Source organism: Palaemon carinicauda, chromosome 35 (genome assembly GCF_036898095.1).
Source record: "Palaemon carinicauda isolate YSFRI2023 chromosome 35, ASM3689809v2, whole genome shotgun sequence".
Classification (NCBI taxonomy): Eukaryota; Metazoa; Arthropoda; class Malacostraca; order Decapoda; family Palaemonidae; genus Palaemon; species Palaemon carinicauda.
This window is the reverse complement of record NC_090759.1, coordinates 79,251,263-79,275,479: the sequence shown is the minus strand read 5'-3', so window position 1 is coordinate 79,275,479 and position 24,217 is coordinate 79,251,263. Positions and strand designations below refer to the sequence as shown.

The 24,217-nt window shown below is 35.6% G+C and overlaps 2 protein-coding genes across 4 annotated transcripts in view; one reads left to right on the top strand and one right to left on the bottom strand.

Moving 5' to 3' along the window:
• Nucleotides 1-352: 352 nt before the first annotated feature.
• Nucleotides 353-11,841, top strand: Idh3a (isocitrate dehydrogenase [NAD] subunit alpha, mitochondrial). Of its 2 annotated transcripts, none has more exons than XM_068359370.1 (4): nt 353-510; nt 8,729-8,857; nt 9,635-10,035; nt 10,576-11,841. In XM_068359370.1, exons 1-4 carry the CDS (start codon nt 484-486, stop codon nt 11,099-11,101), a joined length of 1,083 nt encoding a protein of 360 aa, XP_068215471.1. In that variant the 5' UTR covers nt 353-483; the 3' UTR covers nt 11,102-11,841. The 2 variants fall into 2 exon arrangements, with proteins under 2 accessions (XP_068215471.1, XP_068215470.1); XM_068359369.1 differs by lacking the exon at nt 353-510 and adding an exon at nt 2,744-2,854.
• Nucleotides 11,842-12,024: 183 nt separating this feature from the next.
• The window catches only part of ND-49 (NADH dehydrogenase (ubiquinone) 49 kDa subunit), an 81,354-nt gene continuing 69,161 nt past the window's right edge, over nt 12,025-24,217 (bottom strand). The window contains exons 4-9 of one of the 2 annotated variants that reach the window (XM_068359366.1): nt 21,438-21,625; nt 19,248-19,411; nt 15,097-15,216; nt 13,533-13,662; nt 13,009-13,154; nt 12,025-12,431 (exon numbers count right to left, since the gene is read on the bottom strand). In XM_068359366.1, the coding sequence (XP_068215467.1) occupies nt 12,302-12,431; nt 13,009-13,154; nt 13,533-13,662; nt 15,097-15,216; nt 19,248-19,411; nt 21,438-21,625 (878 nt within the window). In that variant the 3' untranslated portion in view covers nt 12,025-12,301. The remainder of the gene's footprint in view (nt 12,432-13,008; nt 13,155-13,532; nt 13,663-15,096; nt 15,217-19,247; nt 19,412-21,437; nt 21,626-24,217) is intronic. The other variant, XM_068359368.1, reaches the window with a different exon arrangement.

Genomic DNA, 24,217 nt, shown 5'->3' with positions numbered 1-24,217 from the left:
TATTTAAAACATATACTCTCATTATTCTATCACAAAAATAACCGTAAAAATTATGTATAACTAAAATGCAAATTATATTTGCGAATTGATTTTATTTATAAATAAAAAGTAAAGCAGCCGACAACAACAGCTGAGAGAGTGAGCGGATTCGGAAGGTCACAACCAGTGTTGCCAGATGGGTTAGTATAAAAATCCCCAAAACTCATAAAATATCCCCAAAACAACCTAAAAATCCCCATTTCCACAAATATGTTCTCCTCTGTCTTGATCACGCAGGCTTTACTAAAATAGAAATTACTCAATATACTTCATATAAGCGCAAGCAAATTAATTTCAACAATATAAAAGTTTACTCGTCTTTTTTTCTTCATAGAAATTTGAACAGAATATCCCCATCAGACACCCAAAATCCCAAACTCTAGGGATAAATCCCCATACCTGGCAACACTGGTCACAACTCACAACAGGAAAGGAAATATCAGAATGGCCGGTCGAGTTTGCCGTTCCCTTGTGAGTATTTTGATAATTATTATCGTATTTCCTATCAATGGTCGATTTATAAAGTAGATATATGTTTAAACCACCCTTTAGTTTTGTTTTAGTTTAGTTAAATCATATAAATTAGGGTAATTTGGGTGTTTTTCCCAATAGATCTAATCAGTTTGCCGTTCCCTTGTGAGTATTTCATTATTATAGTCTTATTTCCTATCAATGGTCGATTTAGAAAGTAGATATATGTTTAAACCACCTTTTAGTTTTGTTTTGGTTTAGTTAAATCATATAAATTAGGGTAATTTGAGTGTTTTTCCCTACAGATCTAATCGCCTTCTGGGAATTTCGCTCGTTCATTAAAATCTGTCATGTGTGACATTTAATAGTTAATTTAGAAATGTTTGACGTTTATTAGACATTCAGATGTGGTTATTAATGTTGGATTTAGTTATTAAAAAGACAGAAAATTGATATTTTGTGCTTCTTGGTGCATAAGGAAACCGCCGTGTCTGTCAGACGTATTTTAGATTTCGTCATCGCACGAAATTGACCAAAGCCGGATTTATTTCCAATTTTAAGTAACATTTTAATTATTTATGGTGATTAATATATACTTTAAAGTCTTCATGTACAGATTTTAAGGTAATAAAGCGATTTTGATATAATGCCGGTACTGAAAGGCCATGTTAGCAATGACCACCCACTTATGCAATTGTCTATGGTAGACACTTTTAATGTTTTGGGCAAAAATATGATATTGTACTTTAATTTCTAGCCTAATATATGAACCATATATATTTCCTATTCTCTATTTTGTGTTTTACGCATTTCTGGCCATGATTATTAGGGCAAGCCACCCGTTTATGAGTTTTTGGACCACCTGGTATAAAGACAATTATGGTAGACCCTAGTGGGAAGCCGGGATTTTGGGGTGGGGTAAATGCCCAAGACGATTTATTTGCAGCAAAAATAATGGTCGGGAATGCTTAATAAACACAAGATAACTAGTTGGAAAAAACATATGGGTCATGGTCATGTAAGTACTGTCAAAGTATCAAAATTTTAAAATTTATGACTGAAAATCACATTTTAAAAGGAAATAAAATAAGGTCACTACCTAACCTAACCTAGAAGACGTATCATTACCTACCGGGGTGGGCTACGTCTACCTGCTAAACCCCGTAGAGGGCCGTGTCCTTACCTACCCTCTTTAAAGTCTTGTCCATACGTACCGGGGGCTACACCACCCCCCCTTAGAGAGGTGTATCCTCGCCTAACCCCTTTGACCACCATATCCTTAGCTTCCCCTAAAACTAAATCGCAACTCTATCTGCTTCCCAAACTACTTCTCACCTGTTGAGATAACACTAAATTATGATGGTTATTGGGTATTAAAATCCACAATTATATGCGTTGTATATTTTAAAAATAGCAGGAGCTTTCGTACTTTCTCCAGAGTGCTTCTTCAGCTGAAGCTGAAATATACAACGCATCTAATTGTGTAATTTAATACGCAAGATCAACAGACACGGCATGGTGTTTTATTCAAGTTAACTAAATCAGGATATTAGTTTGCAAAAGTAGCTTTGGATTATATTACCATATTTCACACAAAGAAAAACTCTTATTAAACCATTTTACCTCTCCTTTGTTCTGTCAACCTGTACTTCCCCGTGAGTCACCATTAAGTATCATAAGTAGGCATATTGAGTTATTTACAGTAATCCTTACCTTAAGTTTGGGAGGGCGAAGGTTGATGGTCTTCTGAATGGTGGTAGCATCGCGAATGTCCCCAAATTGTATGGGTGACAGAATAATATTCTAGAAACTATTGATGCATCCCATAAAAAAAAAAAAACAATCACTCACTGTCTTACAGGATGGAACTGAAGAGAAAATGGTGTGGGGATGGGTGTTCTAAAACTATATATGGGAACTTATTAAATGAATAAGTACATGCAAGCTGTTATGTGGTAAAAAAATACGGGCTGACAAATACGTCTTTGTAAAAGAACAGAAAGCTCCCCAAAGCGATTGAAACCAACGAATGCGTATGAATTCACTATATGTATCTTCAACATAAACAATGCTCTTAGAATCAGAATTGGAAGGAGACTGAACATTTTAATTGACCGATACATAAATTATTATGCCCCAGCCCCCATTAAGCATACTTAGAGAAATACCAAACTAGCCAGCACTCGTCCATTTCATATAGCAAATTCGTTTTACTAATAATTAAAGTATATATTAACCAATTTTTGTAATGTATTGTTCGTTTTTTCGTTTTTGTCGTCTATTCCAGATTTCCAGTGTCTTGAATGTGAGAGAATGGGTGTATGAGACCTTCGTGAATGTGAAGGTGGGTTACATTATTTAGTTACATGGTAAAGATATAAATAGCAAACCAATGAGGCTTTAATGGTAAAAGTACAGTTTCAACCAACACTGGATTTTGGATACAAAATTTATTTTTCATAAATTATATAGTGCATTTAGAATGAATTTTACATTATTTTGGTTGCAAATGGATAGTCATAGATACAGGACCCCTAATAACAATAGGTCGTTACCCTGCCGCTGCTACTATCAAATTTGAAAATAATTTCCCTGCTCCTCCATTCTGGCAAGCGGTACATGCTTCGCTACTCACGTTTTCCGCGTGGCTGAGTATTTTGCCATTAGCTATTAATTTCAGATGAACAACAGAATTTATGACTGTTAATAAACAAATCAGAGCAAAAAGAAAAAAAGACGATCGGGCAATTTTACCCACATGACACAAAGTCCCAAGAGTGGTATCATTGATATGTCCTTTGGTGAAAGAATTAAGGTGTTGGAATAAAATCATTCATTGGTAAATATCACCGTAATCATAAAATTTTTAGTAGAGTCGAGCAAGTATTTTTGTATCGATAATCTCAAGAAGAGATTATAACAAGTTAAAAAAGATTAAATATCCGATGTTGGATGAAATTGTAACGATACCATTTTAAGAATGCTCTTAATTCACCTCCATAAAGCCTTTCACCAGTAAATATGACATGGATGAAATCTTGCTTCACACTCGCTCAGTCTGGATGTTTGTACCTGCAAAAGATTCTTGTATTATGTTGTATTTGATTTAAATATATACACTGTACTGTATGTATGTGAGTGTGTGTGTATACTATATGTTTATTGGAATATCTACAAACAGGTATCGGGTATCGTTATGCTGGATATTACACAATTGTGTGTTTATATATGGACATGAGTCGTGGTATGGCAATGAAAAAATATCCAACAGATTTTGTAGATTTCAGAACAAAGCCCTCAGAAGAATATTGGGGGTTAAATAGTAGGGCAAGATTAGAAATGAAACTATAAGAGATTACGCGAGTGCCATATGTGGATGAGATCATGGTGAGGGATAGATGGAGATGGGCTCCACAAGGCACTAGAAGAGTTGGAAGACCCAGGTCTTCGTGGCTGAGGACTATGAAGTGTGAAGTAGATGATGATGAATGGGGAAGTGTTGATTTATAAGCTCAGGATAGAGACAACTGGCAAGATCTAACCGAGTCCCTTTGCGTCTATAGGCGTAGGAGGACCAGAAAAACATCCCTTGAAGTAAAGTAAAAGTTCAGTAATAATTTTTGTTGTCCATGTATATCGAGAAATTTGTATGTATTTACAAATGTGACATACATGTATATCAAGAAACATTACAGTTCATGTATATCTACACACTTAATTGCATACATTGCATTCACACCCATGTACAAGGCCAACAACAAAAACAGAGGGTGAAGGTAAATCAATGCTTGAGATGAAGAGAAAGCTGTTTAACATGAAATTTAAGTACACATGGAAAGGTTAGGGAACGTATATACCTCGGAGTAGAACCTGCAGTTCAGATCGATGACGCGAGTACAGTATTATAAAATTTAGTTGATTGTGGAAGATAGAAAAGATTTTCTACTGGAATACAAAAAAAAAGTGTCAAGAAGTTGAAGAAAGGAAAGACACAAGTAGATGAGATTAAGGGTGAGATGTTTCGTGTGCTGACGATAGTGTGATTAATTAGCTGATCAAGATATGTTTAGCTGATGGATAGGACACAAATGAATGGGCAGGAGTAGTGAATAAATGATTAAAAGTTCACTGGCATCGAAGGTCATTGACGCATATGTGCAGGAGGAATAATAGTTCCATTGTATAAAGGTAGTGGAAATAAAACTATCGGTACTTTAAGAATTAATACTTGTGTAAAATTATTGGATTATTGGTACACGTACAAACATGAATGTTAGGATTTTTTTTAAAGTATTGCAGATAAGAGAGAGTCTGGTAAGGGAAGAGCACTCTTAATGTGTAATCACATCTCATTAACTCCGTGAGATTCCATTCTCCAGCCTTTAATTGCTGTGCTTGCTTCCTCATCCCTCACCTCGACGATCATTCTGTCTTACACTGATCCCCTTCCACTTTTGCACCGTTCAGCTCTACCTCTGCTTTTTAGATTCCTCATTCATACAAATCTTCAGAAAGGCTATTTTCACTGCATTGACAATGTTTCTTCATCAGCATCTGTTATTCTGAGATAAATAGTTCTTTAACTTGTTATTTTGCATTTCCTTTTTCTTAACCACTTTATTATCCTTGTACAGGGTAGTTTACATTCACTCTTCCTCTTTTTACCTCCGCCAGGAGGTTATGTTTTCGGTTCGGTTTGTTTGTTTGTTTGTTTCTCTGTTTGTCTGTCTGTCTGTGGACAACGTAGAGGCCACATTTCTACACGGAATCACTTCAAACTTGGCCAAGTAGTTCCCCAATGTGTATGGAAGAACTGATTAAATTTTGGTCAAGGTCACCCCAAGGTCAAGGTCACAGGGGTCACTGGTGTCACTATGACATAAGTGGCCATATCAAGAGACAGAAATAAAGCACTGACTTTTGCATAAGCCAACAGGGAAGTCCTAGTCCAGGCGCAACCCATGGGTGATGTTCAAATTTATAAAGGTCAAAGGTCAAGGTCATATTGGTGCATTATATCAATGTCATATTAAGTATCAGTGGCAAATGAACAAAGATCACTTGAAGGTCAAAAGTCAAGCAGGTCACTTGAAGGTCAAGGTCACGTGAAGGTCAAGGTCACGTGAAGGTCAAGGTCACCTGAAGGTCAAGGTCACGTGCGGAGGTATGTCCTCTACGAGGACCATGTCCGCGTTCAGGACTTGCTCACTTGTTATTATTGCATTTGTTTTCTCACCCCTATCTTTTCAACTTTCAATCCTTCCTCCTCCTCATGTACTGGTGTACAGTATATAGAGTACAGAGACCTTATAGTATAGCATAGCTTTAGATATTCAAAATATCCTTTCGCCCGGAATTTAGTATAGCTTCTAGCCTTGAAAAACTGCTTTATACAATTTTCCGGCCATTTAAGAAATTATTACTAAAATACCTCGCTTAGAAATGTAGTTTAGGAAGAGCACCGAAATAAGATAGCTTATTAAAACATTGAATGCATACTTCAACAAGAAGTCCTGTACTTTGAAGATTTGTATCCTTTCCCGAAGATACACTTTACACTCTGCTCCTCTTGACTTAAATTTCAAGTTCTAATTTATTTCGGTTCACCTGTATACTGAGCGTGTTCCTTATTCTCACCGAAAACTTCAGAGTTATAGAATCATGTAGGCAATGATTAACCCTTTTACCCCCAATGGACGTACTGGTACGTTTCACAACACTCATCCCTTTACCCCCATGGACGTACCGGTACGTCCTTGCAAAAAACTGCTATTTACATTTTTTTTTTTTTTTGCATATTTTTTGATAACTTTATGAGAAACTTTAGGCATTTTCCAAAAGAATGAGACCAACCTGACCTCTCTATGACAAAAATTAAGGCTGGTAGAGCAATTTGAAAAAATATATATTGCAAAATGTGCTTGAAAAAAAAAAAAACGCCTGGGGGTTAAGGGTTGGAAAGTTCCAAATAGCTTGCGGGTAAAAGGGTTGAGAATTAGAGTATAATTGGGTTTTGTTAATAGATAGGAGAGGCTTGTGTTGGTTAAATTTAATAGTGTGGCAGTTGGTCATATAAAAAATAATCTTAACAGATGTCAGTATTCATTAATTCTAACGAATCAAAATTCTTTCACTCTGGAAAATTCCCATCTTGGCTTATCTTTTGATTTTTGTAAAGTATTTGCAGTACGGTATAGTACTTCAGAATATTGTCATGCCAATGTACCGTATTTGAAATACAGTAAAGATGGTAATAAGTGTTGCAAAATAGTACTTTAGGATTTACTCTTGAAACTAAATTACTATTACTGTGATTTTTAAAAAGTTTTTGTATGTGCTTACAGTATGTAAATGTCAATTTCATGTGGTGTTGCACAAGAAAATAAATTGATTTACTCAACTTATTATTGGTTACAGATCCTGGTACATATACTTTACAGCATTTAAAATCTTTCCACATACTGTACAACATATGGCATCCATTTTTCTGTTAAATATGCTTAACATGCGTTCTTGCAAATTCCTGTGCAAAATTCTTAATTATATTCAGTTGCAAATATCATCTGTAGTGATAGTGCATCACTGGCAATTGTAGTGAGCATTATGTAGATGCCTTGGCTATTCTGTAAGCCAAAGTTTTGCCTCATTAAAGATCAAATTTGTTGGGTTGGCTGTTTGAGAATTTAGGAATATGAAATGGCAGTCAAATTAAAATTGGTGAATGCATCTGATTGGAATGTTGATGATACAATATGAACACCAATTTGGACAGCTATCATATTTCTGTAGTACTGTACAGTTGTATGTATATAATCAAGCTATTTTATACTTTTAAGGGTTATATTAGGGTGTCGTCCCTTATTAGAAATGTCCGCCCTACTAAGACTAACATTACGGTTCTTAACATAAAACACTTACTTTAAAGTATTGTTGATTACATATGAGAACCCAGAGAGAAGTTGATAACATAAGAGTATGGAGTACAAGTACAATAGCTCAAACACTAATTGATGTTATGATGAAAAATACATGAAGACCCAAGGACAACGATTGCAGAAAAATTGAGGATAACTGTTGACTTGGATGATAGTCTGTTTGGCTTCATGCCAAAGAGGTTGAACTAGCAGCCTTCAGAGTGATGTAACTACAGGGAAAACGCCATACAAAGATGAAGTGAATATGTAAAGTATTTCTATAACTTCGAAAGGAACTTAACAGAGTATTGTACTGTGACAAATGGTGATTTTTAACAAAATATAATAGTGGAGATAGTGCCAGGTGTATCAGAAGAATTTCAGATTGTAAGACACTTGTAATATATCATAGTTGTGGATGAGTTTATTGAGCTGTCCGAATTATGGTCGACGACGTTGAAATAGAAAAATTTAGTACGTTTGTTAATAGATTCAGGACACTGGATCCTCCCCACCCACTTCTTTTTATTGATATGTTTTCTTTTGGCTACGTGTAACTCATTTAAGGTTATAGTGAGCAAAATGTCCTCACAATGCGAGTACAGTATGTATGTTTCTGTAGGATTTAAACCAATGGATTCTAGATTGAAGACAGCTATGATTAAACTTATCTTCAAAATCCAAAAGTTATCATGGGGAACACAACCAACTGACTGTGATTACCGTAGATACTAGACAATCCATTAGGGTTTTTTGGGGGGCGGTTCTGGAGTTTGTAGAATTCTTTCACTGTACAGTTTTTGTGGTTCTTCAACCAAAACTGTTGAGAAGGGATGAACCATACAAAATGAGTGTACTTTATAGTGCATCACTATTATCCACTGTATTATATCTGCTTGAATACCTGGTAATTAACCAAATACTATTCAGTACAGAAAATAGTTGTGTGCTGCACATTTCAACTTTATAAATCCAATATTCGAAGTTATTGGTTGTCATAGACAGTCAAAGTAATGACATGTTTTAAGTAATTACTCTAACACTTTGAATTCTAATTCTAAGTAAGAATTATCATCCTCCTGGATGTTTCTAGGCCTCCCTCTCCTTTTTGGCGTTGTACATTAAATGCATTCTCTTCCTCCTGCTAAATGCGTAGCAATGCATTTTTATTTTTCAGTTTGTCAGATTTATTTCTTATACTTTCCTACATATCCATTCATGTATTTTTATCTTCAGTTTGTTGGATTTATTTCTTATTCTTTCCTTGATGAACTGATTCTGACAAGTGATATCTTGTTTTACAGCTTAACAAAGTCCGGGTGAGTGGGACCCGTGCGTTTAGTAATGACCTGCGAACAGTCACGCTAATCCCTGGAGATGGTATTGGACCAGAGATCTCTGCGGCTGTGCAAAAGATCTTTGCTACAGCAAATGTAAGTAAATTGTGTATTTTGTATCGGTGTTTATCTTATGCAATGCACTTCAGTACTTTATGGTATACAGATGTTCAGGGTTCACTTTCACTTTTTTTTATACTTGACTTCACATCGTATTGATGGCCCAGAATTTCTGAGAAATTTTTCATTGTAGCAGAGAAAATTGCCTATTGTAAATTACAGTAGATTAAAATATTTAATTTTGTTTATAACAATACGATTTTAAATTGCTTATAAATTCAATGCCCCTTGATAACAATATGGTAGTCCGAGCAATATTAGACTGACAACCTATACTTTAATACTAACACTCTCGTGTTGATGCAAATATAGGATTTTTAATGTTACTTCTTTAGTTTGTATTTGTTTTATATATATATATTTTTTTAAATATAAAACTTACCCGCTGGTTATATAATGGCTAAGTCCCTGTACGCCTCGGCAGGAAATTCAAATTTTTTATTTAGTTACAGAATTTAACCATTAATAACTCGCATTCATGTATATAATTTGCCATAGTTTTTATTATTACTTGTTAAGTTACAACTCTAGTAGGAAAAGCATAATGCTACAACCCCAGTGACCCCAACATGAAACAAGGAAAAATGTATTAAGAACAGTAACAACTTTAAAATGAATATTTCCTATATAAACTATATAAAAACTTAATCAAAACAATAATAGAGAAATTAGGTTGAATAGTGTGACCGAGTGTACCCTCAAGCAAGAGACACACTTGAGAATCTTCATTATTATATTTTAATTTTGTTTCAGGTTCCAATTCAGTGGGAGGAAGTAGATGTAACACCAGTTAAGGGCCCAGACGGTAAATTTGGAATCCCCCCAGCGGCCATCGAGTCCGTTAATCGCAATGGAATTGGACTGAAAGGGCCCCTCATGACGCCAGTTGGCAAAGGCCATCGCTCTCTCAACCTGGCTATTCGTAAGGAATTCAATCTTTATGCCAACGTTCGGCCTTGTAGGAGCATCGAAGGATACGAGACGCTGTATAACGACGTAGATGTCGTGACAATTCGTGAAAACACAGAGGGAGAATACTCTGGAATCGAACACGAAATTGTCGATGGCGTCGTCCAAAGTATTAAGCTTATCACGGAACCAGCTTCCCGCCGTGTAGCAGAATACGCCTTCCAGTATGCTCGTAATAATGGAAGGTAAGTTTCTCATTTTTTCTCCTTTAATTAGTTGAGTACAATATTCTTTACTTTTATGTTGGTGTTTATAGAAGAGACAAATTCATTGGTCATGCTTTTTTTTTATTGTTTTGCTAGCAGTTACATTCGTAACTAATTAACCCTTTTACCCCCAGGCTATTTGGAACTTTCCAACCCTTAACCCCCAGGGGTTATTTTTTTTCAAGCACATTTTGCAGTATATATTTTTTAAAATTGCTCTAACAGCCTTAATTTTTGTCATATAGAGGTTAGGTTGGTTTCATTCTCTTGGAAAATGCCTGAAGTTTCTCAAAAAACTATCAAAAATATGGAAAAAAAATGGAAATAGCAGTTTTTTGCAAGGACGTACCGGTACGTCCATGGGGGTAAAGGGATGAGTTTTGTGAAACGTACCAATACGTCCTTTGTGGGTAAAAGAGTTAAAATTTTAGGCACTGATGCTAAATGTGTATATTACTGTATATCTCTAAAACAAAGGTACTCGATTTGCTTAAACTGCACTTTATTTATTTACCCCAGATCTAAAGTCACGGCTGTTCACAAAGCGAATATCATGAGGATGTCAGATGGACTGTTTTTGCGATGCTGTCGTGAAGCTGCTGAAAAGAATCCAGACATCAAGTTTGAAGAGAAATATCTGGACACCGTTTGCTTAAACATGGTGCAAGATCCTTCCCAGTACGATGTTTTAGTCATGCCAAACCTGTACGGCGACATCTTGTCCGATTTATGCGCAGGTTTAGTAGGGGGCCTAGGGTTGACTCCATCTGGAAACATCGGCGAAGGAGGAGCAGTCTTCGAGTCTGTCCACGGCACTGCCCCGGACATCGCCGGTCAAGACAAGGCTAATCCAACTGCACTGCTCCTGTCTGCCGTTATGATGCTTCGTTACATGAATCTCTTCCAGCATGCGGAGGTTATCGAAAGAGCCTGCTTCGACACAATTAAGGAAGGGGCCTACCGCACGGGAGATCTAGGCGGCAAGGCAAAATGCTCTGAATTCACAGATGAAATTTGTAAGAAAATCGAAACTCATTCAGGATAAGGTGATGTCGATTGGGTATTTTTTTTATCAATGTGTATCAAACAATTTAAAGCGTAGTAGCAAATTTAGGGCAATAAAAGTTTGTAATTTAGGAATAATTAATAATTTATTAGACTATATCAAAATGTTGAACGTGGTAGTATTTCCAGAAAGCTTTTTGTTAGCAGGAACGAGGTTATTAATGTTAACATATATTTTTTATAAGAGGAATTTGTAAGCTCATTTTTTTTTTCTGAAGGAGCTTGTGATCTCACTAGAAGGTAGGGAAGTACAGTTTGTTACAATGTTCGATAGGGTTCCGTTTTCATCTCCCGCTTTCTCTTTGTTTTGCCGCCCTGGTGGCTGCGCGTTTTTAATTTTCCGGTTGCTTGTAATGAGGTTAAAGCATACTCTCGGTTGCTTGTAACGAGGCTGAAGTATCTCTTAGCCTCATTGCAGGCAATAACAATATTTCCTTTGACATTTTTACAGTACTTTATACATTTTATAAGAAAGATTCTTTATTTTTCTCAACAAAATGCATTTACCATTTCTTTTTTAGACTTGGGGATGAAGAACCTTCTAGTTTGAAAATTTTAGCTTATTTTTTTTTCAAAAGATAATTAAAACGTGATTGTTGCACAGTTATATAATATGCACTTTGAACAGGTGAATTCTAGAAGAAAATGACTACCTAAAACTGATTCAGTTATGTATATAAATTATGTATTTATGATCTTGTAAATAATACATGAAAAGTATATTTTCTTTTTCTTTGCATCCCTCAAAGTTGATGTGTATTGTTTTGTTTCTTTACATGTTACTCTGTACAGTTTCTGCGTGTTACTCTGTACAGTTTCTGCCTTATCACGCAAAGAAAATTTTATTGAGAAACTGTGATACAACCAAATTAAGTAACCAGAAAGGATAACAAACAAACAACCTTAAAAAACATGCTTTATTGTTTTTTAATCATAAAGCACTTTAAATATTATATATATACATACTGTACTTAAATATAGAAATTTAACAACAATTTCAATGATGGCAAGACATCTCGTAATTCAAACTAGTTCCCTGCATAGTAAAGAAATGTGTCAAATTCTATATAAACTCCATTCCATTTAAACTTCTCAAATATATTTTACAATTCCACAGCAACCCCCAAACTGGTTTTGCCATTACAGTGCATCATTAACTACCGATTATAAAATCTAGTCTTTAACGATCAACCTCTCCAAACACAATATCTAAGGTACCAATAATAGCTACGATATCTGCCAACATGTGGTTTTTGCCGACCATATCCGTGGCTGCCAAGTGAGAGAAACCAGGGGCCTTAATCTTGCATCTGGAAATAAAATTAACAAAGTTCATAATGGCATATAATATGGATCGATGACAAATTGGGTACTCGACTGAATTCTGCTATAGTTTGAATATCCTTTTTTACAGTACTGTAGTAAACTTCATTAAAAAATAGAATTTCTGTTGTAAATTACTTTCTGCCTTATTGACGGAGGGAACAAATGAGGTTATAAAAATAAAACTTCAAAACAGAGGCAAATACACGGCAGGTAGATACTGTTACCAATTTTGGAGCATGGTCGGCAATCGCAAGTGTAGATGACAAATAAACTATCAAAATAGCCGTACTCATAGTTAAGCCACAGAATGGGCACCTGATTAGGGATCATGTTGTCGGATACAACTCTACACTAGACCCTCTGCAGAGCTTGTAGTCCAAGTCAAAGGTTTAGCCTGCCTGCCTTAAAACTGTTTGATCTGGTCAACGTTTCAAAGCAAGATAATCAAGGGCAAATTTTGTGCCTGCTCTGCATTTGCCTTTCGTGTGGAAGGGGCTCAAGCAATTACTTGAAGAGCAATAGCAGCAAAATCTTAAAATTTCAAGCAAGAGTAAAACTTACCTATAAGGCTTTGAAGTCCCGTCAGAAACCAGGTAAACACCAAACTCTCCCTTAGGAGCTTCCACTGCTGTGTAGGTTGCACCTGGGGGAACCTGGTATCCTTGGGTAAATACCTTGAAGTGATGAATCAGTGCCTCCATCGAAGACTGAAATGAAACCATTACATTATCACAAAATATTCTCAAGTATATAATTATGATTTCCCAACTATTACATAATGTACAGTTGTCTTTTAACAAAGTTTCTTTTTTTGACAATTATATTTCTAAATCCAAAATTACACACTTTAATAAATCAAGGAATAAACCTTAATTGCAATTTGAAGATAGGTAGATACCTAACTTTTTGCAGTCTGGTCAGACTGATTTTTCTTTCCTCTTTTTTGGATGTGGAAGACTTTTTGCAGTCTGGTCAAAATTATTTTCCTTCCCTCTTTTTGGAGGTGGAAGAAAGTTTATACAAGTTGTTATCTTATAGTGACTAAAAATCCATATGTAATTGCAATTAAAACTGTTCACACTGACCTTCATTTCCGTTCTCCTGGGAGGTGCCACCTTGGCATCATCCACACGCACCTCTCCTGGAGGCATCTGGTTCAAGCACTGCTCGATGATGTGGAGCGACTGACGCATCTCTTCCACTCGGATCAAGTATCTGTTACGGAAGCATACGAAGAAGAAACCTTAGCAAGATCAAATAAAAATATATTTTTACAACCCTAATACTGAATTCCCTGTAAGCGGTAGTGACGTCAGTGCACCTTACGAAGTTCATTGCAAACATTTCATAAGGTTCTTTTCAATGTTCCTTTGGCCACTAGCTACTTATTTTATATCCTGATCCATTATCTCTATCCAGCTTCCATTCTTCAGTCATGCTGTCCAATCTTCCATCTTTAATTAACAGGTTAATTTCATGGGTTTCTAACAATTACACTTGGAAGCTGAACGGCCTTACAGGCCCCTACTAGGATTATATAGAAAGACATGGAACTACATATAAGTTTGCTTGTTGATTTGGTATAATCGACTTTAGGGTAAATAAAATTACAAGTTGAGTAGTATATACTCATTCCTATAGATTCTATGCAATAGTAAAATACAAACTAACGCTTCAACATGTATAAAATTTTGTAAAACATTATTACCATTATTCAAAGATGGAAAACAGTACTGAACCTAGAATTAAAACACCTTTAATTGACTTCTTTCACAGTTCCCAGACTCTAGAAATTAAAATTTTTTAAACCACTGTAATTGTTTAGTTTATTAGATAAGTTTTAAATTTGTAAAATCAATAGCAACTATTTTTTCAATGCTTCCCATCGTTCATAATTTCAAATTCCTTGCTAACTTGTCCCTCTTACAATTTTTTAACCCGTTACAGTACTGATTCTTACAATCAATGAAATTTCTCCCAAATTAAAAAGAATGCCAAGAATGTAAGTGAAGGGGATTAAAGTGCTAAAGTATTGTTCATTAGATTTTGAATATTTGGCCGACACTAGTATGAAGAAAATCAATAATGTTAGCCTAATTCAGATTCTCATACACAAAACATAAAAGGTTGGCCTGACACTCATCCCTCACATGAAAATGAAGATGAAGTACACCACGCTTCAGAGACTTAATACAGGAAATAAATGCTGTAATCTGATCTTAAAGAACTATATGCGAGGAAGTAAAATACATATAAGCTTCTATGCAGTTTCTCATTAATGAAATCAAGATCAAATTTGAATTTAAAACTATTCCTTTTGAAGGAATGTATTTCTTTACATGGCCAACAGATCCTCTTAGCCCATTAGCTATTGTGTGTAAATCTCTGATATGACACCTGATTTTTTTCCAATCTAGTATTATAGTGTTCAAATTGCATAAACACATCTAACAAATACATTCTCTTCCATCACAAATAAACTAATTCCCAATACAATCTTCTGATCTCTTCAAAGTTGCATTCACAAAAGGAGCCTCGATACCTGTACTTTTACGGATGTTTCCCATATACTTTAAAAGAAAGCACAGAGTTTATGTGACGTGAGATTAGCATCCGCAAACATAACACCATCTCAAATTCTCTACTTACCTGTCATAAGTATCGCCGTTCTTTCCAACTGGTACTTCAAATTCCACAAGATCGTAGGCGTCGTACGGTTGTGTCTTGCGTAAATCCCACTTGATGCCCGAACCTCGAAGCATAACTCCACTGCAATAAGAAATAGGGTTCTTAATATATTATATTTTCTTTGTTTCCTTTCCTCACTGGGCTATTTTCACAGTTTGGGCTCCTGAGCTTACAGCATCCTGCTTTCCCAACTAGGGTTGTAGCTTAGCAAGTAATAATAATAATAATAATAATAATAAAGACTACAGAAATAATTTAGAGGTCAGCCATTAGACACTTGCTTGTCTGACATGCCCGATACATGTCAACTGCAGTAGTAGTTTTAATAACTTATTCTTCCACATCTTAACAGTTTAAGAGCATATATGTCTCCACTATCTTAAATATCACATTTCAGTTCTTGGCCCAACTAACTTTATTATCACATTTCAGTTCTTGGGCCAACTAACTTAATTTTTCACCATAGTATTAAAGTATTTTATGATGTTTGAAAAAGTAAATTACAGAATTTTCATAATTCTGACCATCCTTTACATTCAGATCTTCCCAGATAGTACCATCCTGTTTGTAATACTAGGCATGCAGTTAATTCTAATGGTTATCCCTTCTCTATCATGAGGCTAAATACTACACAGTATGCTAGAAGTTTTATCCCAGCTGTGACCAAGTTGTAGAATGATCTTTCTAATCGGGTAGTTGAATCAGTAGAACGTCAAAAGTTCAAATTTGCAGCAAATGCTTTTGTTAAACAGGCTGACATAGTTTCTTTTTATAGTTTATATAAGAAAGATTTATTTTAATGGTTTTACGGTTCTTAAAATATTTTATTTTAATTGTTCATTACTACTCATATAGTTTAATTATTTCTTTATTTCCTATCCTTACTGGGCTATTTTTCCCTCTTCGAGCCCTTAGGCTTATAGCATCCTGTTTTCACCAACTAGGGTTGTAGCTTGGCTAGTAATGATAATAATAACAATAACTGTATATACCTGATTCAGCTTCAACATGAAATTACTTTTAATAACTAATACAGAAAAACAAAGATGAATTTAAAACCAAAAGCAGAAGCCAATACTGTAAAGTATTACCTCTGAAAAGCATTCTAATATTTCACTGGTAACGTCAACCGAATTATGTAAGGCTCCTGGTCTTTGAATTAACAGCTAACATATTCAGTTATTAATGCAAGGAAACAAAAGAATAATTTAATAAATTCATCTAAATTTGGTTCTTCAATAATTGGAAAATTGGAGAAACTTAGTTATGGACTGGGTCACCCTCTTAAGGCTCTATTATAATGGTAGTGGATATGAATGTGTTGAGGTGTTTTGGCCATGTTGAGGGAATGGAAAATGGCTGTCTGCTAAAGAAGGTGATGAATGCACAAGTTGATCGGAGCAGCACAAGAGGAAGGCCAAGGTTTGGGTGGATGGATGCAGTGAAGAAAGCTCTGGATGATAGGAGGATAGATGTGAGAAAGGCAAGAGAGCAAGCTAGAAATAGGAATGAATGGCAAGCGATTGTGACGCAGTTCCGGTAGGCCCGGCTGCTTCCTCCGGTCACCTTGGATGGCCGCGGAGGTAGCAGCAGTAGGGGATTCAGCATTATGAAGCTTCATCTGTGGTGGATAACGGGGGAGGGTGGGCTGTGACACCCTAGATACCAGCCAAACTCGGTTGAGTCCCTCGTCATGGAGGAGTGTAGAGAGGAAAGGTCCCCTTTTTTTTCATGTTTGATGTTGGCTACCCCATAAAATTGGGGGAAGTGCCTTAGTATATGTATAATGGTAAGTAGGATTGTGACCTCATGGTTGAGACGATGTGCCAATTCTTAAAAGTTCTGTTCTAATAACAAAGATTGGAACAAGACCAAATGGGAACAGAATACTGTAGTAGTAATAAGCAGAGACCAATATATAGGTGATAACTGAAAAAACTACACAGGCATTATCCTTGGTCAAACCCCTCTAATACCTAGTTCTCTTGCTTGAGGGTACACTCGGACACGCTATCTATTTCTCTTCCTATTGTTTTTTTGAAGAATTTAGTTCATATACGAAAGATTTATTAATGTTGTTACTGTTCTTAAAATATAAGATGTTTATTGCTTCTCTTGTAGTTTGCATAGTTTGTTTATTTCCGTGTTTCCTTTCCTCACTGGCCTATTTTTCCCTATTGGAAACCTTAGGTTTAATAAAGCATCCTGCCTTTCCAACTAGGGTTGTAGCTTAGCTAGTAGTAATCATAAAACTAATAATATATGTACTCTAAATAATATTGACACCAAAAAAAAATAGAAATAGAAATCAAAGAAATCCTCAGACACACCACACGCAAAATAACCTCATCAATTTTATTCAGTTTTCTAGCATTACCAAAATATAGATTAATATCATAGTAATCCCTCGCCATATCGCAGTTCACTTGTTATTTCCTCGGTACATTGGAGATTTCATATATGTAAATCTATAACGCTGGCTCACCTTTATATCGCGGGTTTCTCAGTCAGATAAGTTTTAGATTTTTCATCACATACATATACCAAGGAACTTCCCCAATTTTGGGGGGTAGTCGACATCAAACAAATGAAAAAAAGGGGACCTTTTCTCTCTATGTTCCTCCAAGCCTGACAAGGGACTCAACCGAGTTTGGCTGGTACTGCTAGGGTGCCACAGCCCACCCTCCTCTGTTATCTACCACAAATGAAGCTTCATAACGCTGAATTCCCTATTGTTGCTACCTCCGCGATAATTTTTTGTATTTTTCATTCAAATGTTATCTTTAAGAATTAACTTTTTATTTCACGTATTTTGTTACGAAGTCTTACGTAATCTTTTTACTAAATATTAGTCAATTTTGGGGCTTATAAAATCTTAATTCATAAAGATACAGAATTAAAATATGAAAAATCATAAAAATAATGGTAAGTAGAAAGAGAAATCAGAAATTTTAGACCTCAGCTAATGAAGATTGTCAACATTTTACTCAAGTCTACAAACCAAGCTCTCAGTTTTTCATATGTTGACCGTGAATGAATCTACTGAACATTAATAATAACAACAAACAAGAACCATGATCTTGATCAAATTGCCTCCAAAATTAATGGGTTCTTCCAGAGCATAATACCTATTATTATTATTATTATTATTATCTTTATTATTAGTATTAGTATTATCATCATTATTATTATTTCTATTATTATTATTATTATCATCATATTATTAATATTTTTATTATTATTATTATTATTATTATTATTATTATTATCATTAAAGGCTAAGCTACAACCCTAGTTGGAAAAGCAGAATGCTATAAGCCCAGGGGCTCCAACAGGGAAAATACCCCAGCGAGGAAAGGAAACAGGGAAAAATATTAATAAAATAATTATCTCCTATATAAACTATAAAAACTTTAAACAAAACAAGAGGAAGAGAAATAGAATAGTTTGCCCAAGTGTACCCTTAAGCACGAGAACTCTATTTCGGTGTTAAAATTTAGCGAAAATCTGGCAAGAAGTTTTGACGTAATCCTGCTAACAGAATTACCAAACAGATAAATAAATAAATAAACATAAGTAAAAATATAACCTCCTTGGTAGAGGTGAAAATACTGTATGCAGTAGATTTATTACTGTGCCTGAATTCTGGTATTGCAGCTCTTCTAGGAGAAGGACACTCCAAAATCAAACCATTGTTCTCTAGTCTAGGGTAGTGCCATAACCTCTGTACCATGGTATTCCACTGTCTTGGGTTAGAGTTCTCTTGCTTGAGGGTACAGTCGGTCACACTGTTCTATCTAGTTTCTCTTCCTCTTGTTTTGTTAAAGTTTTTATAGTTTATATAGGAAATATTTATTATAATGTTATTACTATTCTTAAAATGTTTTATTTTTCCTTGTTTCCTTTCCTCACGGGGCTAGTTTTCCTGTTGTGGCCCCTGGACTTATAGCATCCTGCTTTTCCAACTAGGGTTGTAGCTTAGCATTTAATAATAATAATAATAATAATAATAATAATTGCACCAAATACATAAGACTGAATTTCAATAAAAAGTTTACATTTTACAATAGCTTAATCTTTGGATACATTTATTACACCTTACGGTATCTCACCTGAATCCATAGTTAAGAGCCTCCTCTGAGGTTACAGTGCCGATATCAATGACACGCTGCTTCCAAATGCGGTTGTTTGTGAGAAGATCTTCGACTTCATCGAGCCTCTCGCCAAACTTACTGATGAACTCGTAGATATCATCCATAAGACCAATTGGAATGTCCTAAATTATAAAAGCAAAAACGAATAATGACAATAGCTAAATAAAAGTAGTCTTCAAAATGTTTAAAAGTTATAATCAAAACCTAAATTAGAGTTCAGATGAAAACATGGAAATTTATACACAAATTAGTCACACTACAGTTTCTATATGAATTCAATAAATCAAATTAAAGTATCTTTATGTTTGTAATAAACAATTGCAGGAAAGGGAAAAGAATAGGAACTGCTGTATACAGATGACCTGGTAGAAATGATTACAAGGCAGAAGAGAGGAATAGAGTTAAAAACTGAATATTAATGTAAGAAAAACAAAACTACTGATAATTCAATTGAAAAGGAAGCTAAGGAAAAAGTTGAATCCAGAACTTGGCTATATGGATGTTGAAGGAAAATTGTGGAGATGAACTCTGTACTATGTAATGAATGCAACAATGCAACAAAATGAGATAAGGATTACAAAATCTGCATACAGTAAGAGACTTTAAAAGCTTAAGATATAAAACAATGTTATATAACGAGACCACGTGAGGGGAAGATCAGAGTCGAGAACTATGATGAGATAGTTGTGCAGTCTTAGATGAGGCAAGGAATTCTTGTTACTTTGGGAGTACACCGTGTTCAAGGCAATAGCAAGTAGAATGGTAGCAGCATGTATTATATGGAGTGAGAATGCCCAGAGTTCAAAGACTAGTGATGGGTACATACAGCCTATAATGCTCCGTGCAGGAGAAAAACAGGCACAGTCAAAGAAAATCGGAGGATTTTGGTAAGTTATGATAAAATGTTGAGTGAGGTGCGAAGATTTGGTGTCCAAAAGTTGAAAAAAAAGTTGTGATAGTTCGGGCATGTGACAAGAACAAGCGGAGAACAATGTGGAAGTCACAGGACAGAGACCTGTAGTTAAGCTCCGGAAATTGTGAAAATGGTGACAGATGAATATCTAACCCTAATGACATTTCAAGACGACAAAGTATCGAACAGAAGAGAATAAGGGAAAATCATTTCATGTGTATCCCCATAAAAGGAAAAGGATTAGAAGTAAAAACGTTCATGATGATTAAGTATGTACATGAACCAAAAGACTTTGTACAATACTAAGAAAACAAGTATTACTACTTTGTACAATACTAAGAAAACAAGTATTACTATTATTATATACTAGCTAAGCTACAACCCTAATTGTTCAGTGGCTACTTTCTTCTTGGTAAGGGTAGAAGAGACTTTAGCTATGGTAAGCAGCTCTTCTAGAGATTGAGACTACAAAACCAAACCACTGTTTTCTAGTCTTAGGTAGTGCCATAGCCTCTGTACCATGGTCTTCCACTGTCTTTGGTTAGAGTTCCCTTGCTTGAGGGTACACTCGGGCATACTATTTCATCTTATTTCTCTTCCTATTGTTTTCTTTTTTAAAGTTTATAAATGAAAGATTTATATTAATGTTGTTACTGTTCTTAAAATATTTTATTTGTTCATTACTTCTCTTGTAGTTTATTTATTTCCTAATTTCCATTTCTCACAGGGATAATTTTTCCTGTTGGAGCCCTTGAGCTTATAGCATCCTGCTTTTCCAACAAGGGTTGTGGCTTAGCAAGTAATAATAATAATAATAATAAAAGCAAGAATGCTATAAACCCTACAAAAAATAATGCCACAACAGAGTGTATAAGGTATTGTAAAGAATTTTCATCTTAACCATAGTAATACCTCAGGATACAAAATTAATTCATTCCAGAGTGGATTTCATAACATTATTTTTTCGTGTAATGGAAACAGAATAAAATATAGCCAAATACATTTGAATCATTCAATATACCTAATCTAACAGTGCGAATTTCTGTTTGTATCCTGAGTATTTTTTCGTAATATGAAGCAAAAAAACAAAATCTTATGTCATTTCGTAAAATGAGTTCTTCATTACAGAAACTTTTTGTATCTATAGGTTTCACTGTATTCTGTAGTTTATCTTGACATCCAGACTGACCATTTCATCCCTAAACAATATGGTTAACATTAAAGCATATACTCACAAAAGCAACTCCTCCAGGACGAACATAGGCAGCGTGAAGTCGAGCACCGGAGGCTCTCTCGTAGAATTCCATCATCTTCTCACGTTCCTCAAAGAGCCACAGGAAGGGAGTTAAAGCACCCACGTCCAAGGCGTGAGTTCCCAAGAACATGCAGTGGTTCAGGATACGTGTGATCTCCGCAAACATGGCTGAAATGCAAATTGTCAGATAATTGTTTCCATACGAAATATACTAAAGATGTTTAAAGATCGCTCTTGAATGGCAGAGGCAAGGGCTAGTGACAATGCGCTAAAGACTGACCATATTTACAGTAATACCTCAATATGAAATTAATTCATTCCAGAGTGACTTTTGTAACATGATTTTTTCGTATTATGAGTCGTGTTTGCGCAGCGAGCAAATTCTAAAATTTCCAGAGAATTTCAGAGTATTTTTTTTGCAATATGAGGCAGAAAAAAATCTTCATTTGTCATTGCGTAAAATGAGTTTTTCGTATTCAAAAACCTTCGTATCTACAGGTTTCAATGTACATCTAATCAGCAACCAAGCCCCCTCTTCACCTAAGCTTTATTCAGGGAGGGCCAGGCAATGGCTCCCCAAAACCAGTCATCCTTAGCTCACAAGGATGGTGAGGTTGCAGACACTACAAGAAATCATCGAGATTGAGCAAGTCTCTAACCCTAGTCCAGCAGATTGCCAGGCAGCGACATTTCCAATAGGTTACAACTCATGGTAATAAAAATGTTGACAAATATTATACAATAACTAATACAATGTTATAGTATATAACATACATAGAATACTATACAAAAAGGTAATTAGTATTACGATGAATAAACAAGGTTCATTAAAATGCCAAATTTTAAACTACTTATGATAGCCAAACAATAACTCTAAGAAAAAAATTTTAATAAAACAAAATCCATTAGGAAAATTTTCAAAAAATCTTCAACATTATTTATCTAATAATTGAAATCTTAAAGTGTCATTTATAGAATACAGTAAATTATAAATTTCAATACTAAAGACAAGCTCTTTCAGAAAATTCTAATGAGTTGAGTATTTGAAGTCTATGGTCAGATTAAACAACGCAGTTTTAATAATAATATGTTATTTTTATTAATAAAATAAATTTTTGAATATACTTACCCGATAATCATGTAGCTGTCAACTCCGTTGCCCGACAGAATTCTATGGAGGGATACGCCAGCTATCACAATACTAGAAGGGGGTGTACTTACCAGCGCCACCTGTGGCCAGGTACTCAATCATTTGTTGTTGACACCTCCTCAATTATTCCTCGGTCCACTGGTTCTCTCTGGGGAGGAAAGGGAGGGTCGATTAAATCATGATTATCGGGTAAGTATATTCAAAAATTTATTTTATTAATAAAAATAACATTTTTCAATATTAAACTTACCCGATAATCATGTAGCTGATTCACACCCAGGGGGGTGGGTGAAAACCAGTGTACAAGATTAAAGGATAGCTAAGTATCCGATATTTCATATAACAGTTATCTCAAATAACAATGAAATAATAAGTACCTGGTAAGGAAGTCGAATAGAACCGTTACTCTGCCTCTTTATTTAAAGTTCGTCTTCCTTACTGAGCGCAGCGTTCCTCTTGGAGGCTGAATCAACCCAAAGGTGCCAAAGTACACGGGGTTGCAACCCCTACTAAAGGACCTCTACCAAACCTTTAACCCAGGCGCTTCTCAAGAATGAATAGACCACCCGCCAAATCCAAGGATGCGGAAGGCTTCTTAGCCTACCGTAACAACCATAAAAAACAACAATAAAAGTATTCAAGAGAAAGGTTAAAAAAAGGTTATGGGATTAAGGGAATGTAGTGGTTGAGCCCTCACCTACTACTGCACTCGCTGCTACGAATGGTCCCAGGGTGTAGCAGTTCTCGTAAAGAGACTGGACATCTTTCAGATAAAATGATGCAAACACTGACTTGCTCCTCCAATAGGTTGCATCCATTATGCTCTGCAGAGAACGGTTTTTATTAAAGGCCAACGAAGTAGCTACAGCTCTTACTTCGTGGGTCCTTACCTTCAGCAATGCAAGGTCTTCCTCCTTTAGGTGAGAATGTGCTTCTCTGATCAGAAGCCTTATATAGTACGAAAGCCCATTCTTGGACATGGGTCTCGAGGGTTTCTTGATGGCACACCATAAAGCTTCTGACTGTCCTCGAATAGGTTTAGACCTCTTCAGATAATATTTGAGAGCTCTGACAGGGCAAAGAACTCTCTCTAGTTCGTTACCTACCATGTTGGAGAGGCTAGGTATTTCGAACGATCTAGGCCAAGGACGTGAAGGAAGTTCGTTCTTTGCTAGGAATCCAAGCTGAAAAGAACATGTTGCAGATTCGGTTGTAAAACCAATGTTCTTGCTGAAGGCATGAACCTCACTGACTCTCTTAGCTGTTGCAAGGCAAACGAGAAAAGCAGTCTTGAGGGTAAGATCCTTGAAGGAAGCTGACTGGAGAGGTTCGAACCTAGATGTCATAAGGAACCTTAAGACTACGTCTAGATTCCAGCCTGGAGTGGAAAGACGACGTTCTTTAGACGTCTCAAAAGACTTGAGAATGTCTTGAAGGTCCTTGTTGGAAGACAGGTCCAAACCTCTGTGACGGAGAACTGAGGCCAACATGCTCCTATATCCTTTAATCGTAGGTGTAGAAAGGGATCTCTCATTCCTAAGATGTAGAAGGAAGTCAGCTATTTGGATCACAGAGGTATTGGTAGAGGATATTGAATTGGCTCTACACCA